Raw genomic sequence first — 19,070 nt, forward strand, 5'->3', positions numbered from 1 at the left:
AGGATGAGTCCGATTCTAAATATCAAGGCCTCTGTTCAAAGTCTGCCTCCTTGATTCCCTGTAGAGACTCAGTCTGAAATTACTATCTCTGCAACCAACTTCTGTAAAGGTTTTATTGCAAACTTCACATGCTTCATGTAAAAGATAAAGAAGCATCTGCAATTCAATAAAACCAGCTAAAGGGCAGATTGCTGTTCTTTTCAATACTTGTATTTAAAACAGAATTTTGATTAAGAAAAAAGTATTAATTTTTCCCCAGCAGGTGGCAGTGTGGTACAGTAGATGAGGATGTTGTGACCTTTCCCAAGAGGGCCCAAGAAATATTTCTTTACAGAATCCAACATCAGCACTAGGTAGACTCATCACATCTACAATGACGGCATAAACCGCTGATTCAATATGCCAAGTAAATAATCACAGAAATCCCACAAGGCTTAGCAATACATCATCACACTTCAGGCAAGCATTCACCTCATTTGGTTATTTATCTTACTGAAGTAAAATATATCTAATTTTACTGAGCAGGTATTTTGTTGGGGAGGTCTTAAAGACAGTTTATGGGATATCTAGGTTCCTAATTTTCAAATCCAAACAAACTGTTGCAATAATTCCACTAAATATATTTTTGTGTAAACATGCAGATGAAATTTCAAAACAATTGAGGGCAATTGGGACAAAGAGGCAGCCAAGAGGCCGACAGCAACACCGCAGGAGCTGCAGCCATTTCCCACTAGGTTGTGGTATTTATGTGACAACAATCTGATGTGTTTCCCATGTGTACTGACAAAGAAGCAGGACAGAAGCCTTTTTTTTCCCCCTGGAAAAAACACTCAAGTTTGGTTACAATCTACCAAAATGTGTTATGGTTTGATGAAAACCAACAAGAACTTTTGTGCCACAGTGCCAAACGTTGTGTTTGGCACAAAAGCAACATGTGCTTCACCATGAAACACCAAACCCACTCTGAAGCACAGTGGAGAAAGCATTATGCTCTGGGATTCTCAGTGTGGATAAGAGCTGCCCTCATGATCTCAGAGATTTGGAGAAATTAGTTGAGATGGATAAACATTACCATGACAAACTGAAACATTCTGGGGAAACTCCTACACAAAAAGACTGAAAGCTAAAAGAAGAAAAATAAGTGAAAAGGTGCAAAATTTTAACATACCACACTAAATTAAAGCACTTTGAAATAACCACAGTTGAAACAAAGAGCCACACATAGGTGCAAGTTATTTATAACACACATTGAAAGCAGGAAGTGAAGAAGATTGTCTAATGTGCAGGGATAGGTTATCAGTAATTTACACCCAACATATTTGTTTGTGCTCATTGTTGATTCTCAACGTATTTACTTAATTCAAGCATTGTTAAAAGAGAACAAAGAGTGGCATCATATTACCAGCAGCACATCCTGTACAAATGCTGGTTTGAGTTTTCACTAATATTTTCATGACCCTCAAATTCATCTGGGAATAATGTTAGGATGTACAACTAGAGCTGTGCCTTCACCTCACATTTGTTTCTTCAGCGATAGGTCAAACTGCGTCAAACAAAGACTTTACCAGTTCGCTTAGTGCTTAACTAGGATTATCATTGTGACCTAGAGACTGTACATCCGATCACTGTGCCACCATCAGACAATGACTGAAAACAAAGGGAATGGTCAACAGTGGACTACGAACAATGTTTTATGGAAATCTGTGCCGTTGCTTATTTAGGTCCTCCAGCTACTAACTGCATGGATCAAGCTTACCATGACCTAATAAAGGAAGATTATAATCTGTCATATTTACTACACAGAGAAAGGGTAATACTAAAAATGTGTTGAATCTGAAAAAAGCTCCTGTTTGGGGATTGTTTTTACAACCCTGATCTATTTTTGGGTCTGGAGCTACCAACACTGTATTTTGGTTCATACTCATCATATTTTAAATCAAATTAAAGATGCCTGCTTGAAATATAAGATTTGTTTTCCCTTTACAATGGGATTAATGGTGAGGCAGAGGCAGCAGTGGATCCACGTCTGTCTGAACAGTTCTCAGATATTGTCCAAGTTCTACCAAAAGTAGTATGTAAGACCTATGTCAGTTCTTACTGCAGTTTTTTTATAAGCAAGTTTTATTCCCATCTTCCTTTACCCTTTCAAGCACAAGCAGGAAACATTTTAAATATTTTTCTGTAAATATGAGAGCTATGTGAGATTTATTTTAAAAAGCATACAACCTCTATCAAGGTTTTGTGTGTTGTCCAACCGCTACCAGAGCAACAAAAAAAAAGGTTTATTGATCAATGTTTCACTGGCAGTGTGACACATCAATACTCATTCACAGCTCATGTATGTCCATTTCTGGGACTGGTCCTGTGATAGTACACAGTTGCTCCTCTTACCTTGGCTGCACTGATCTGCTCTTTCCTAAACCTTTCCAGTGGAATAATCAACACATCGTTGGCGTTTTCGATCTATAGAAGGATACACACACACACACACACACACACACACACAGACATGTTTCTCATTTCAGCGGCAGTATATCTTATGGCATGTGTGATATGAACTTAATTAATAACTATCAAACTAGAGCTGTTCAAGTTCAAAGAACATTAACAAAATCTAGCAAAGAGACAAATTATTTAATGCAAAATATCACAAGATACTATCGATGGGTTTCTTAAAGATTTTATATCATCAAATACTTATTTGAACGTGAAAATAAATTCCAGAATTGTCAGACTATGCTGAAATTTTGTGTAGTAGATAAAGATCACAGAGGCCAAAACTTACTTGTAAATTTGAATATGGTACGACATAAGGAAGAATGGTCTTCATGTTTTGACCAAAGATTTTCTTATGTCAAATAAAGGAAAAAAGCAAAACAGAAATATCCTAATATGTATTCAAAGTAATCAATGCTTTAGTCTCTCACCATCCTTGTCCTTTCATCCTCCAGGTTTTGTAGGACAGCTGCAAACTCCTGAAGTGACTTGGCTGAGGAAAGTCACGTTGGTAAAAGCAACAAATTAGACAAATGAAAACAATAAACAAAACAAGAAGGGGTCTTACTTTGAAACAAAACTTTAATTCAATCCAGTTCAGATTATTTTTTAATATAAGTACAGGCAAATGCCAACAGGTGGGTTTGAATGGAATTCAGAAAACTCTGTAAACTCATTTTGACACAGTCAAGAAATTAACTGGGAATGAAATCCCTCTTCAGAGGGTTTGTCTGATGTTTTCACAGTGAACACAGTTTCCCGGATCACTGGCAAGCGAGACACTCCTACATTGTTTGGGTCAGAGTTTCCACTTGAGTTGCCTCTGCCTGTCTGACACTTCAGGCGCATATACTAACACAGACACACTTCAGCTCACACTGAGCACGTGCAGAAAGGGGGAGTACTTGTGAAAATGACAGCTTCCACAGGAATCACAATCACTACTGCTGTACAGTCAGATTTTACAAATATTGTATCCAGTCATGTAGAATTATATCTTAATTTAACCTGTTTCTTAATATGCATCACCTTGCAGCAGCAGACTCTGTAGCAGGGAGAATATCAGTTCTGACATGTCTATGAATACTCCACACAAACAACAGTTCAGCCCAGTTGAGTATCAAGCTGTTCAGGAAAGATAGCTGGGGACAGTTAAACAACAGTAGTGGGTGGGACAGAGCGAAGCCCGGAGCCGCGGCCTGCACAGACAGAGCCGGGCAGTCATGAGAGGGGTGTGGCGCCGGCACTCCTACTGACACAGCAGGATGTTTGAACAGAAATTGTCCAGATGAGTACTGGGAATTAATAGTTTTATTCTAGAGCACAACAACATTGATATCAGGCTGACCCTGTTAGCTTTAGGTCTCCAACTCTTAAAAAGTGACTTATTTCTTTGTTTCTCCGTTGAATACATTTGTGTCTGAGGCTTTAGCAATTAAAAACAAAAGATAGATCAAAGTTTGATTTGCACTTTCTTGGATTAAAATATATAACTTTTGAAATCTTTTAAGTCTGCAGAGGAAATGTCAATTTGAAAAATATTAAGCAATGCTGCATTTGCTATTCCTCTGAAATGGTAAGGAAGAACAGATGTGAATCTCACTTGACTTCAGATAGACAGTAAATATCATAATAAACCGCACCAATAGTTTGTTTTGTGATTCATACCCTTTTAGTTTCTTGGTAATCCCTTTGTCAGTAAATGTAGCTCTGAAATAACTTATTATGACACAATAAAAACAAACTGCTACCAGATAACTGTCACAGCATAACTAAAAATTCAAAACTGAAATAAAACTCAGGAATGGAGCAAAGCTCTGAGTTTATGAAACCAATATGTGAAAAGGAGAGTCTGACATGAGAGCCAGTGTGCGTCCAGTAGCCCTCAGCCAGACCATGAAAGCAAAAATGCAAAAAGAAGAGGTATTTCTGTGTGCTTTTTGAGAATTTGCCCTGTGTTGTATTTTTCAATTAAAAACTAAAACGGAAGGTACAGTGCTATGAAAAAGTATCTGACTTTTTGCAGATTGCTTTTAGGTGTAAGGGGCAGTTCATTTGTTCTGATCCAAACTCGTTTGGTTTGGATCAGGTTTTAATCTTAATGGGTGAAATTTCAAAGAGTTAAATGAGTGAAGAACTCAAAAACTTAGTAAATCTATAATACTATTGTATGGCTCAATAATTTGCATCTATTTTAAAAGATGAATTCCTAAGATAAATGAGGAGACTTAAAGTAAAGATGCTGAAATCCTTTTGAATAGTGGTCAAAATGTACCACAGACTGTCACATCATGATAACTTTTGTTTTGTTTAAATGTTTACTATAGACAAAGTTTAATCCCAAAGTACATCAGGGATTCTGAAAACATCTTTGCAGTAAAAAATATATGAGGAGGCTTTTAAAAATATCTGACACGCCTGCTCTCTTCTACACTGCATTGTCATGAATCCATTCACAGGCATTCTTTTTCTGACACACCGATTTCTAGGGTAACATTTCAACACACTCACCAATGCATATCTCGTCATCTGTCTCAGCATCACCAATACACTGGAATTTGAAGTCGTTGAGAGAGTCTGCAAACTTCCTCTTTGCTGTTGACAAACCTGACGGAACAGAGAAATAAGAAGAGTCATGTTAACTGAGGCACATTATAAATAATATGCATTTCTAAATGAAATTCACCTTAAACTGTGAATGTGGATGTAATCGGTTGCATAGACTCATGAAAGGCATTGCATGTTTGTGTAAACTTTGCCTTAAAATATGTTAGATACCTGCCTTCTATTGCAGTTTCTTAGAATAAGTAACCTATCTTATGTTATGACATCTCTTGTTTATCTGCACATATGTTCGTGCTGCAAAGGTTCAAAAAGTTCTATTAACCTTAAGTCACATTAGCCACATAAGGCAGTAAAAATCCTTCAACAGTTGCATGTGGATCCAAATAAAACATAAGGCACTAAAAGCGCCAAGGAGATAGACACTCGCAGCAAGTTTGGCTCTCTTGCATTATAACTCACGGGCAGATTTGGCTTCACTACAGCATTTCCTGTTGCTGGGCTGGCTGAGGTCAGCCGCACACACAGGCTCAGAGTGAAATAGGGGCAGGATAATGAGGAAGGCACAAACGGAGACACATTATTCATACGTTTCTTAGAAACCACACGTTGTGGGGGAGACTCACCGAAACCAGGGTCTCGCATGCAATCCTGACTAAAGGAATCAAGGCGCTCAAGTAGACTTAAAATAATGATCGTTTTATATGGCTGGTTTGGGGATAATATCTGGTCTTGTGTTCTGGTGGTCAAAGAAGAAAGAGAAAGACTTAAAGGGGTAACATTATGATGTGGTAAAACTCAGCAGGGAAGTCCTACTTTTTAAGGAGCAGGACATATTCAGAACGAAAGTACCGTTCGAAATCCAATGATAGTTTAGAAAACAACGATAGGATTTGACAAAAATGACAGAAATGGACAAACCATGTCTCTTACAGAAACATGTGGGAGTCATGGGAAGGACAGTGAGTGTAAAGAAGACAGACAGTAGTTGGCTTTGCTCGTGTACATGCTGCAGGATCGGTGCAGTTTGCCAGTCAGAAATGAATCCCAGGCCTCTCGAGTCCTGATGGAACTGCCAGAGAATTAGACATGCTGCTGGCACACACTGACGTACATCATTTTCTCTCTTAAGACTGACACAATGAATCACTGTAGGATGTCACCAAGCAATGAGCCAGAGTTGCTTTACCTCATTAAAAGTATCCAAAGAATGATGAAGCTGAAGCCAAAGTCTGAATTTGAAAGATAAGAACTTTAAATACCAAAAATCTGCTAGTACTAACAGTTTAGTAGTCTCAGATTGGAACCAAACACTGTAAACAGTAGAGGTGTGTAGCATCTAATACACATTTAATTAATTGAATTACTGTAACATGTTTAATCGATTATTGTTTCTGATGGCCACCAGAGGGCAATTCTTGTATTCCAATAAAAATGGCTGTGTTCCCCCATTACCTCTGTGAATAGTTTTCTAAAAATGTGCACTGCAAATGGCTCACTTTTAGTTACCTTCCGTGCAGCATCAGGTTCAGTTAAATCTCAGGGGAAAAAGCCAAAAAAACAGAGTTTATTCTTAAGACCAGGGTTACTGTGATCTCTTAACTTTTGCATTTTTTTAAACTTGAATCTTTCTGGGCAATAGGGTACTTGCCTGTGACCATTATTTACCCTCCTTTATTCCCACTCAGGATAAAACAATTTACTCAGACAGAAGTTGACCTCATAAATGACCCTGGTAGGGGAAAGGTACTTTCATATCAACCTCAACCTTGATGGGTGGAGCTTAACATCTAAATTAGATTTTCTGAAAGTGCCAGTATTTTATTTCACGCCTTACTTTAAATCCTATTGTAAGGACCTTTTTAATATGTTTTTCCATTTCTACTTTGGCTACCTGCAGACAAATCCACAACTTTAACGCTTAGGCTAATTCACACAGGAGATCTTGATGCTAAACTCCATTTTCTTTTTTTTCTTTTGCTGAAATCCACATTTATTTTGTAGTTGTTAAGATGACATGATCACAATCAAACTTCTGTGTGAACGTCAACCCACATGCACAGACAGGGTCGCAACTACATATTATTCAGGTGGATGCGAAAACATAAATCGGCGCTTCTCCCCCGAAGGAAGGTTGAAGGAGCGTAGAAAACATATGCTGGCTCTACCCCACCCCTCGAGACGAAGACATGTGAAAGGTAAGACTCGCTACATTTACCCCGTTATGTGCGTGAGGTGAAGCAGCATAAGGGCGCGCTGAAGTGTATGCGAAGACATCATCGGCGCGCCGCCCCCTCCAGAAGAGGTTTTGAAGCCCCGTCTGGTGCAGCGCGCCTATGCGTTGCATGCTCTGCATACCCACTTTTTGTGCCACTGTGCTCAGATGAAGTACAAGCACCATATTGCTTTTGATAAAACTTCAATGGCAGAAGTAATTACAACACAGTTTTGATTTAAAGGGCAAATCTTTACTCAATCAAACAGACTTTTCGTCCATATCAAGTTCTTTCAGAACCATTAAACATTGGAAAGCATGGCTGCAATGTGAACTTCCATTATATAACAGCATCTAAACAAAGTTTTCTATCACACATTTTTCACTAACCTTTTATTTGCTCTGTTTAAACAATGACACAATGTTTGCAGCATGGGTGGCCTCTGAGAGAATGAAAGCCAGCTCTGCCAGCAATGACGTCTCGTATTTTTGTGCATTGCGAGAACGCCATCACTCATTTAACACATACCCTTACTTCATTCTGTTCTTTCTGGTTTCTCCTTCCTACCACTGACAGTTCCCCTCTGCACCTTGCAAGAACAGCGAAACTCATTATTTTTTTCTTCTGTGGCTCTAGCCTTTGCTTCTCCAAGTGGTCCCTCTCATAAACTAACCACAAACCAATGATTAAGACAACAGAAGCTTTCAGAAGAGTAAACTCTCATCCCAGAATTCACTTTGCGGTAAGGGCCAGCACATTCTATGCTCAAAACAAAGCCAAATATAATTTCTTAACTTTAAGGTGATTGTCCAACATGCATAAAGTACAGCAGACTAATTAGTCTCACAATGGTTTGAAAATGTGCAAGTACACAAGTACTAAATCGTCTCATGTTATCAAGCCAGTAAATGTTCACACCTCAGCAAATACTGAAGGTGCTTCAGTATTTATAAAACTACTGTTTACACAAAACGATTGACTAATGAGTAATGGACAGATACTTATAGGAACCCTGAATGAGAGGTAAAATAAATCACCCAACCACTGGAGAGCTGTACCAAAGAGAGTTGATTTAGCGTCTGTACGTCTCCAAAACAACCATTAGACTCATTCTATGCACCAACCGGTTGTTTGACTAGCATCACAAATGTAAACATAGAGTTTGCTAAACATGGCAAGGACTGTTTTTAGTCAAATAAGACTAAGACGGAGGTTTCCTACTACAAACATTCTGGGTGGGTTTGGCATTAAACAAAGGATAATTATTTAGAAATGCACCTCATACCAGTGCTGAACCGTGAATAGGCGGAGGTTCACTGTACAGGCAGTGCTGACAAATTTGAACCCACATGTCCGTGAGTGTTCTATCAGTACTGACACACATACACACACACACGCACGCACGCACACACACGCGCACACACACACACACACACACACACACAGAAACAAATCATAGCTCTGAGATCATTCAAACTAAACTTGCAAATCAAAACCATATTGTTGGCCAACACGTTTCTCTAAAATATGTCCAACATAAGTGGATTCCAATAAAATAAGGCAATGTAGCAACAAGTACATTGTCCAGAGAGGCTGTTGTGTAGGAGAAGGTCAATAACAAAACAGTAAAGCCTTCACATTTATGAAATCTATTCTAAAGTGGTGAGTCACATGTTCCTGTTTAGCAGATATTTAAACAATGGCAACAATAAGCAGATAAAAGACCAAACTTAGCGAGCCGTACAGTATAAATGACTTTTAGGTTTGTCAGTGTTTAATGGGAAATCTGCTTTTTTCTATGACTCAAAGTAAAGCAATCTTAGTTTGCATTTAGTCATGATTATACAAAACCATTTTCACATATTTGTTTTGAACAGAAACTTTTCTTTAATAAATTAAATCTGCATTTGGAAGTTACCTTTTTGGATTTATTTAGGTTATCTTTGGCCAATATTAAATGATGATCCATTTCTCAGTAATGATTATGGCTAACTTTACACGGGACTGCTGTGTATAAACTGCCAGTATTTTCAGGCGTTGATTGGGAAAAGCTTCACATTTAGATGGCATCATCAAGATGCCTTGAATCAGCTGTAGTTGTCATGCCAGGCCACTAGATGGCACTGTGATTTTAACGTAATCAAATGCACATGTGCTTTTGACCCTTAACTTTCAAACAGTACCTTATCTCCGTCTCCCATGAACAAGGTTTTCGTGTAACACATATTCCTTATCAACAACACAGCACAACTGTTTTTGTTGTCATCTGCTTGTGCAAGAGTAGACTAAACCCTCTAGCTGTGCATTCTGTGCATGTGCGCTTTCACACCTGCAGACTATTTCACACCTCTGAGGGGGTGTTTCAATACAGGGAAGTTTCAATCACACCTGATTTCAAAAGGTGCCACTAGGAGAGACTGTGGTCATTGGTGTCATGAAGGCGAGCGGCTGGACTGCAACAAAAATCTTAGTTTAGCTGAAGAGTGGCTCTTTGTAAATGGGCCTTTAAATGATCCAAAGTGTGATTAAAAGAAAGATGGAAGCAAACAAAAGAAATCTGTTATAATGTCAAAAACAAATACTTTCTCCCCAAAAAGCAAAAACAGAAGAAATGTGGAGATACTTTTTCACATTATTTTATTTCATGTAAAAAAAAACATCAAACAGAGTTAAATTAATTTTTTTTTTTTGCTTCTGCAGCATTCAATCATTGCTATGGCTGATTTATTACTAGACCTATTGTTAATGTGACAAAAATTATCCAGGGTAGGGAAATATGTGAAATATTTATAATATGCTATTTCAGATTTCAAGTTCAAATAAAAACAACACATTGCTGATTGTACATTATGCATAAACAATGTTCTCTTGCTGTGTTTTTTTTCTCGGGTGTGTGGTTGTGTGTGTGTGTGCAAGCCTGTTAGCCAGTCCAGCCAAGAAGGACAGCAGAGGATGGTGAAATCTAAAAATAGGTGACCCTGTTGACACAGGCCTTGTCCTTTTCCTCTCTTCTATCACTTTTAAGAAAGGATTCCTGCCATGCCTCTGTCCTTCATCCCTTACTAAACACACAATGCTGGGAAATGAAGGCAAATTTCTTTTTTTTTTTCTTTTTTTAATAGCGCCTTTTAGCATTACAAATAAAAATTGCTTATTGCTTGTACAATAAGCAAGAGCCCCACAAGAATCCAATCCTGGACTTGATGCAAAGCAAAATAGCTACTGTGCATACTAATACGTTTACCGCAAATCCGTTATCATCACCATATTCACTGTTAGCAAAATTGTAAAAGTTACATTTAAATCCAACATTTATTGGACTTAATTTTCCAGAAGTCATGAATTCATCTTTTGCATGCCAATTCTATAAACCACCTGTTGGATTTTTACTGCAAATGCTCGCACCTGATGTTTCCACCGGGTTTGCAGAAAGATTTACAATGACAGATGTGAAAGAGGGAAGCGAGGTAAATGTGGATATATCTCAACAGATAAAAAAATAATGAGAAATTTTTATCAGTATCAGTACTGTAATCACTTTGCTTTCATTTAAATGAAATCCTATGTACCGTAAATCCGTAATCCTTTCTTCTCTAAACTGAATCCTCTACCAATATGAACAATAAGTGAGGATCTGTTGAATCACAATTCAAGGGCAAGTTATTTCAGAATATAAAAATCAGAGAATGGAATTGGCAGAGAATTTTGTAATAGGTGCATTTTTACAATTTGTGCTTTGACAAATCAACTTTTTACAGAGATTTGTCACTTTCAAACCAAAAGTGTTTTTGTCAAGTGAGAAATTGGGTGAGAATAATTATTTGAACTGTAACATTTGACTCATGCTCAGTTCGTAGTTTAACAATGACATCTGCATACCAGAGACCACTGCTGGAATGTGACGTCTTGCACAGCAAAACACACACATAACACTGTCAGCTACACAAAAGGCATGTGCAATTAACCACAACCATGCAGCGACACAACGGGCCGTTGTGTGTGTGTTGTCCGCTCAAACCCACAAATACACAATCAAAAGAATGGGCTAGTGTGATATCAACAGGATATCCAGTGGTAGCCTGAACTCTGCTGTAGCTTTGTTCCACACACATGCGAATAAAAACCTCATTCATCAACTGGTACAAGCTCACACAATATTCATCGGCAGAGACAAAAGAAAGATTTTAGTCCCTTCATTTTATTCTTTGCATGACCTAGCAACCAAGCAAAGACTAGAATTTACTGACTTAGTTACAGGGTGAAACATTGCAAGTCACACTGCAGCTTACAACAAGTAGGATTTGTCTTGATAAACACTGAAATGTAGCAGAGATTATATAAAGAAGTTTAAATATTACTTAGTGGCTCTTATTGTTTCTAAAAGTGTATACATTGTTTTAATAGTGTTTACCCCATGTGGCTTCAAAGCAAAGTGTAGCTCCACTAGCTGTGACTCTTGCTGCAGCATGTTTCAGTTAGCATTATAATTTAGAAAACAATATTTTATGCTGAAGACAGCTCACAGATTTGGCAGAATTCTAGCAGATTAAACCAATTTTCTAAGATGTTATAAAAAAAAAAAACCTGTGTAGTTCAAACTTTTTCTCAAATTATTCAAAGACTTGAGAAACAAAGTTTAATTTACTACAGCAACTTTTGCATAAAAACAAAAGAAGTCAAGTGTCATTTGGCATGGAATTTGCATGACATCCAGGTTGAGGTTCAAAAACATGAGAGTTGGGTTAACTGGTCTCTCTTAATTGCCTTTTGGTCTAAGTGTGTGTGTGTGTGTATTGGCATTCATGCAGTTAATAAATGTTTTCTAATTGGACAGTCCTTTGTCTTTTCATTCACAAGGTGAAGGAAAAAATACATTTTTGGGGGCAGCTGACCATTTCCAGTCAGTTTTACAGCAAGAAATGAAACATTTCCGCTTTACCTGAATGGCATGCTGTATTATCTTTCCCATCTTGAAGAGTGATAAAAGGAAAAGGTTATGTCACATCACATTTATACCCCAGGGAAATTCTTAGACTAGTAATTAAATCAATAGTTAAGTAACTGTAAAAATGCTTATATTGTCTAGGAATGCAAAAACAGATTAATTTGTTTTAAAGCTTTTTCTATATGTGTCATTGCTTGTAGACTGTGATGAATTTGAGAACAGAAGAGCTGTTGCTAGTATCAGGAAAATGTTAAAAAACTGAGCAAGTGTTACCTGGGCAAGTGTTTTAATACTACCTGGGCAGGGATGTTTCACATCCCTGCCCAGGTAGTATTAAAAGTCAAAAGGAAAGAAGAAAACTCAATGTTCAATGACAAAATCTTAACCTGATCTGATGAACACTAACAACCTCATTTTGTAACTTACTTAGTTTTACATTGATCCAATCAAAGAAAGATCATTTTTACCACTAATTCCAGGATGGAAACTAAGCAGTGTTGAAATGTTAATTTGTTTAAACTCCTGCCAAATCCCAGTTCATCTCACAGCAACTAAATCTTTCTGAGCCCACTCTGCTGGCTTTCTTGTAATACAAGCGTTAACGGTTTGGATTACTTGCAGTACTCATGTTGTGGGGACATAAATCTGTTAACATTTACTGGGCTTTGTGGCCTTGTCCCTTCTTGGGACCAAATCACGGCTTGAACAAACATAAATGATTAAGTTTTTGTTATGAAAGCTTGAGAAAAGGTTAACATGAGGATAAACATACAGTTAGTAATTATTGTTGGGGTGAAATCGAAGAAATAAGATATCCATAAGAACCGTGAAAACAAAATGTCACTCATATCACAATGGTTGATATTTGCTGTGGCAACACATCTGACCAGTGTTGTTCCTGTTTCCTTTGAAAAACATGTCCTATGTGTATGCAGGTCACTGCATGTTTAATATAAACCTTGGTGCATGAGCAGTCTGTCCTGTAACACAGCTTACAAGGTCAGTTTGAGACTTAGAAAAAATGAAACATTTCCATCATGGCAGCTATTAGTCATAATGGAAGGGAATGTGTGCAAAAGAAAAAACCTAGGAAGTGGACTAAGCTGCTTTTCAATGTTACCAAGGTGATTGAAGGGTTAAGGGAAGGTAGAGGGCAAAGGATGTCTTTCGTCTGTCCGTTCTGCTCTGTCAGCTTTAAGGAAACCTAGCTGCATGGGTGAAACACTGACGAGCAACATATTGTTCCTGATCTCCCACATTAATGATTTATGTAGCCATGAAAGAAGAGCCTTGTGTTCAGTAAAGTCTCAGATTCATCATTTTTTCCTGTAATACCATCCAAAAATACAGCTTATAGATGTATAATATTATCAAATGTACATCACCGGAAAGCTTGTAATAAAGTCATATTTAGTACGTATCAAGCAGCTCGTTGCTCAGATGCAAAAATAAAAAAAATAATTCCTGATAAATGACTTCAGCTTACACAAGGACAGTAATAATGAAAAGGTAGTAATTTAAAAAATTACAAGAGTCTTCATTTTAACAAGATAAGAATAAAGAACAGTTATTTTCACAGTTTATGTTTAATTTACAAATAACCTAACAGGAGAGTGCAGACATGGAGGAGAAATGGTTATGGAAAATCAAAACAGCACTGTTTATCCCAAACAGATCGCTAAACATGCTTTCAATAAATGTTGGTGGAAATCTCCTAAAAACAACACTCAGGTTTTCAACACAGAGATTTCTACTCAGATGCAATGAACACGAACAACAAGGTCAACTCACAATCACAGTCAACAGTTAACCATCCATCCAGCTAGCTAACCGACAAAGCAAGTAATTAAGTAAATAACCAATTCATCACCCAGTCATCCTCCTTATTGACCAGTTAACCATTTCAGTAAATCAAATTAAACATTTCATTTCACTAATCAAATAATCAACCAACCATAAGACAATTCAACAAATCTATCAACCAATTACTGAGCTATGACTCAACAATTCAATCACTTAAGCAATCAAATAATCAATAAAACAACAAAAGATTAAATCAATTAATTCATTAACTAACCAATCATTTTAACCAACATTCAAACATTTTCTCAAATATCACATAATTCAACCACTCAATCAACCCCTAAGTCATCACCCAATCAATAAATCCCTTATTAACATTTAAGAATAATTCAATTAGTCAACCAGTTAAGTAATTAAACAGCGTGGACGGGTTGCCAGTCCATCACAGGACTCAACCAATTATCGAAACAATAAATCAAAGAACACATTAAACTATTTAAGCCAAAACTGACCAACTCACTAATCAATCAACCAATAAAACTTCCATCCAATCAACGAAGCAATCAATAAATTATATAACCAACCATTCAATCTACCTTTCAACCAGTAAAATCAATCAAAAAAAGAATTTAACCAATCAACCGAGAATCCCTTGAATTAATCAAATAATCAATAAACAGCAGTAAATCAACCATTCAACAAAGTAATCAATCGACCAACCTATCGATCACCATATTAACAGGTTATTAGGTAAACAATAAAGTTACCCACCTAAAGTTTAGCTCAGCAGTGACTGAAATTAAAATGAAGATATAGTAAAAAAAAGAGTGAAGATGAAAAACATTTTATATGGAGTATAGGTAAAAAGACAACCTTTAACTAAATGCAGATGCTCGATGCCGTGCAGAGTAGCACGGTGTGATCAGAAACATTTCAAAACTCTGGAAACTACAGTTAGAAAAAATTCATTCGATACACGTCATACAGACACACACATTCATGAAAAAGCTCCTGCATACTTTGAAATCACACTTCCTGTGGCCACTTGTATAAATACTTGCGCTGGTGGCTAAAGTACAGCCTGAACCCAGCCTTACCAGTCTACTCACCAGGCTTACCCTCCACCACCAGCCAATGTCTCAGTTTTATTTTTAACAAGCATTTCACCATGAAGAGCATGAAGAAAATGAGACACCCTTTATTCTAAATTTAAACAATTAAATTAGACACTGAGTCAGACGGGTTTTTAAAAATTTAAGTACATGGTAGTTGCAACTTTATAGCTATGAATAGCTGTAAAGAATAATCACTTAGAAGAAGTTGATCTTTCTCTTCAAGGCAGGGATAACAGAACCCTTTGTTTGCATTTACAACAATATAACACTCTTAAAACTTTTGTGTGCTACCAGCATCTCTATAAACACAAAAGAAGGAGGCTTGAGCTGCACTGCAAGTGGGAGTCATGACAGTAAAACATAAAAACTCACAGAGGACCTACCAGTGCATTCAGAGCCCCACATTTGGAACCACTTAGAAAAAGCAAACATGGGCCAACACATGACACAGCACCAATGGCTGACGAAGCACACCCAGCGCATGCACATGAACACTGGAAACATTCCTTTTGTCGATCTCAGCAGATGGCTTCCAGCACATCTTAATGCAGAGTCTAACGGGACAAGTGTGAATGTGCTAAGGATGTTTCTTTCTTCTTCAATTTACCTGACACAGCCTGTTTGGATCAAATGTCAAATATTTCAAAAGCAGAGCAAGTCCAGTTGCGTTTTAATCAAACACTACAAACAATTCGTCTTTAACGCCAGCCAAACGGCTGATGATTAGGAGGAATCACATGGAAGGAATTTGAAAAAGCAAAAACATGAAATGATCTTAAAGCAATCTTCCATTTCTAACGGCAAGTGCATAATGTGTGGAGTGTTGTTCTTGTCACTGCTTGTTCAGAGTCCTTTGCCCTGTAATAGTACCAGGCTCATCAGAATCTGACTGAATGGCATTCAGAGGCCAACAAAGCGGCGAACAATGGCTATATAAAGCAAGGGAACAAAACGACGCTAACAATGACAAACAAAAGCTCAAACTAGAGAGAACTGAAAGTTAGATGGTGAAGTGGGGGCAGGAAAGGCTTTGGAAAACCGGGAGAAGCAAGACAGGAGAAAATCCTAAAGCTGCAGAGAGGAAAAGAGGGAACTGAACTGAGAAACAGCTGCAGGAGATAAAAATTTGATCTGTTACTGCCTGAATTAAGTAGCCAGTGAAATTACAGGTTTGACAACGACACAAGAGAAAAACTACTATTAATACTATTAATTACCTTTATTTCAAGTAATTATATATACATTATGTGCTTAGCAGGCACTGCTAATGAAGAATCCAAGATGTTTAAGGTAATCAAAGAAGAACAAATACCTCAGACAATAAAACTAAATTGCATTTTCAACCTGTAAGATTAACTGTTCCACTTCTGGGTAAAAATGTGTCGTACAGTTTCTCCTGTTTTAGCTTAATTTCACACAGCATGCTATGCATCTGCTGCTGTATTTCTTGCTGAGTCATCCTCTCTTGTTTCTGATTATCTGGATTCCATATTGAAAGCTTCCAAATTCCATCTTTTGCATTTCTCAGAATTAGTTTGGGAATCAACTTTAAGAAATTGCATATTAGCATCTCGATGCATTGAAACAGATTTTATCCCTCAAGTATCATGCACTAGATCTCTCCATCTTTGAAAATTAGCCACGATGGATTATATCAAACTCTGTTTTTAAGGTATCAATGGTCAGAAAGACAATGCGGACACTGACTGTACAGACAACAGCTGTGATAGTGCTGCCAAACCACAAATGTACGCAAGAGGCCATCTTGCAAAAGAAGAGTATGCTATTTAAAGGCCTATAAACCACATCCCTTAGAAAAACTGAAAGCAGATGTACACCACTGAACAAAATCTTCCACATAGCAGGTGGAAGGAAACAAACTTAAAGGTAGGTTGGGGAAATTATTGTCAGAGATGACAGCTCTTCTTTCAAAAAGTGTGAATTATTTTGTAATTTTTAGTGGCCACAATTAGTCAATTCAGCCTAAGGGTGAGGAAAGGAGCTTTTTTCACATAATGGAGGGTGAATTTTATGAAGTGGTTTTCATTCATAATGATTAATAAAAAATATTGACAATGTTCATGAAGCAGCTTGGCCTCTTTTTCTTTTGTTAATTCGGCACCAGTAAAATATTTCAAATAAGATACTAATATTTTTCAAAAATGGTAAACCCAAACCTATTTTATATTACATACTTTATACTGTACACTTTTAAAACTGGTATAGTTTCCTCCTGTCATGATCGTGTTTCTGTGTATTTATTTTTGAGTTTTCTGTGTTCAGTTCTGTCCTGTGAGTCTGTCTGGTCTTCCCCGTTGATTGTTCCCAGGTGTGTCTCGTTCTCTTGATTACCCTCCCAGTGTATTTAGTCCCACCTGTTGTCTGTGTTCCTGGTCGGGTCCTTGTGTAACGTACGTCCATGTTGTCTTTATTAGTCTGCCCCCACAGTTGAACTGTGAAGGCCTGTGCTGGCATTAGCTCATCGTGTCGGTCTTTGTTGTCATTGCTACCGGTATTTAGCTGCGTGCTAATGTCTGTGCCATGCCGCCTGTTTTTGGACTGTTTGAGCATCTTCACCATTAAATCCTTCATCATCTTGATCACAACCTGGGTCTCTGCGTCTCTCTTCACCACCTCAACCCCACCTTACGACACCTCCATCTAAATTGTTTTTATGGATTAAACTCAAAGTTTAATATACATGTCAATAATTACAGCTGCACAATCTAAAGAAAAAGCATCACTACTGCAATATCAGCATGTGTAATATCAATATCTTGAAATGCCTTTTAATTTTTAATGACTCAGATTGGTATTTGGGACAAAACAGCCTGACAGGGACGATAAGCCAAAAGGTCCAAAGGTTGAATTATGTGATGGAGTCTAATATTTATAGGTTCTCCGTCTTGCTGTGGGAGGAAAAAGGGACCACTGTACATCACTGAGGCTTTCACAATGTGCCGCCTCTTGTGCCAGGTCACATAGTTGTCGTATCCTGGCAACATGGACAAAGGCCACAACAAAGTGTAGAAAGTTTAGCTTGTCTGTGGCTGTGTTTTAGTATTACATATGTATTTTTTTTTCCTTCCTCTGTCATTTATATTTATCACCCTTTATCTCTTTCTCGTGTTTCCTGTCAGTCTCCTTCAGTCGTTATGCTCCGTCACTCTCTTTTCTCTGAAGCTTTCTCTAACCGCCAGTCAACCTCTTTCTCCCACTCTCATTTTGGCACTGCCACGCCTGTTGCTGACACAGCGAACAGAGACAAACAGGGAGGCTTTCCTCTCTCTGTGTTTAAAAAAAGAGAGCACTTGCGGAGTGAAATCATCCTGCAGACCGCCCGCTGCCACTGGAAAAATCCACACCAGGAATTTGGGACGATCTGACTTGGAATCCATGCGGGGAGCCAGAAAATGCCCTGCTCTGGGTAAAACTGACCCCCAAAATTGAAGGAAAACACCAAGTGCACTGCCAATTTTAAAACATTCTTGTAAAATGAGGAAAACACAGACTCCACAAGTATACAAGTGTCACCAGTTCTTGCCCGGAAGTTTTTTTTTCTGCTGGAAAACTTGAAAAACTTCAAAGATAGTTTATGCTGCATGCAGATATCACAATAAAGATTTTATATGGATTTGTAACAAAATATGAAAATGTTTACAGTTAAGTGAACTACTCCCCTAGTTTCATACCGTTTCTTAGCTGACAAACAAATAAACAGTTAAAGTTTTTCTTACTGTCAACTAGGGCAGGACAATAAATCGGAAACAACATATATATTGTGACAGACACACAATTAATATCAATAGATAATACATCTGATAGAATATAAATATTAAATATATAAATAATACTAGCTGAACTCCAATCCAGAACCACACTGCATTCTGGGAGATGTAGGCTAGGGAAAAGCTTTAGCTTCTCAACCTTTCA

At 37.6% G+C, this 19,070-nt stretch overlaps 1 protein-coding gene across 1 annotated transcript in view; it reads right to left on the reverse strand.

Moving 5' to 3' along the window:
- Positions 1 to 19,070, reverse strand: part of LOC103144861 (rho GTPase-activating protein 26) — a 68,743-nt gene that overhangs the window by 29,533 nt on the left and 20,140 nt on the right. Inside the window, exons 2-4 of the mRNA XM_007562019.2 lie at positions 5,008 to 5,103; positions 2,928 to 2,989; positions 2,392 to 2,463 (exon numbers count right to left, since the gene is read on the reverse strand). Coding sequence (XP_007562081.1) covers positions 2,392 to 2,463; positions 2,928 to 2,989; positions 5,008 to 5,103 — 230 coding nt within the window. The remainder of the gene's footprint in view (positions 1 to 2,391; positions 2,464 to 2,927; positions 2,990 to 5,007; positions 5,104 to 19,070) is intronic.

Source organism: Poecilia formosa, unplaced genomic scaffold, assembly GCF_000485575.1.
Source record: "Poecilia formosa unplaced genomic scaffold, Poecilia_formosa-5.1.2 Scaffold133, whole genome shotgun sequence".
Lineage (NCBI taxonomy): Eukaryota > Metazoa > Chordata > Actinopteri > Cyprinodontiformes > Poeciliidae > Poecilia > Poecilia formosa.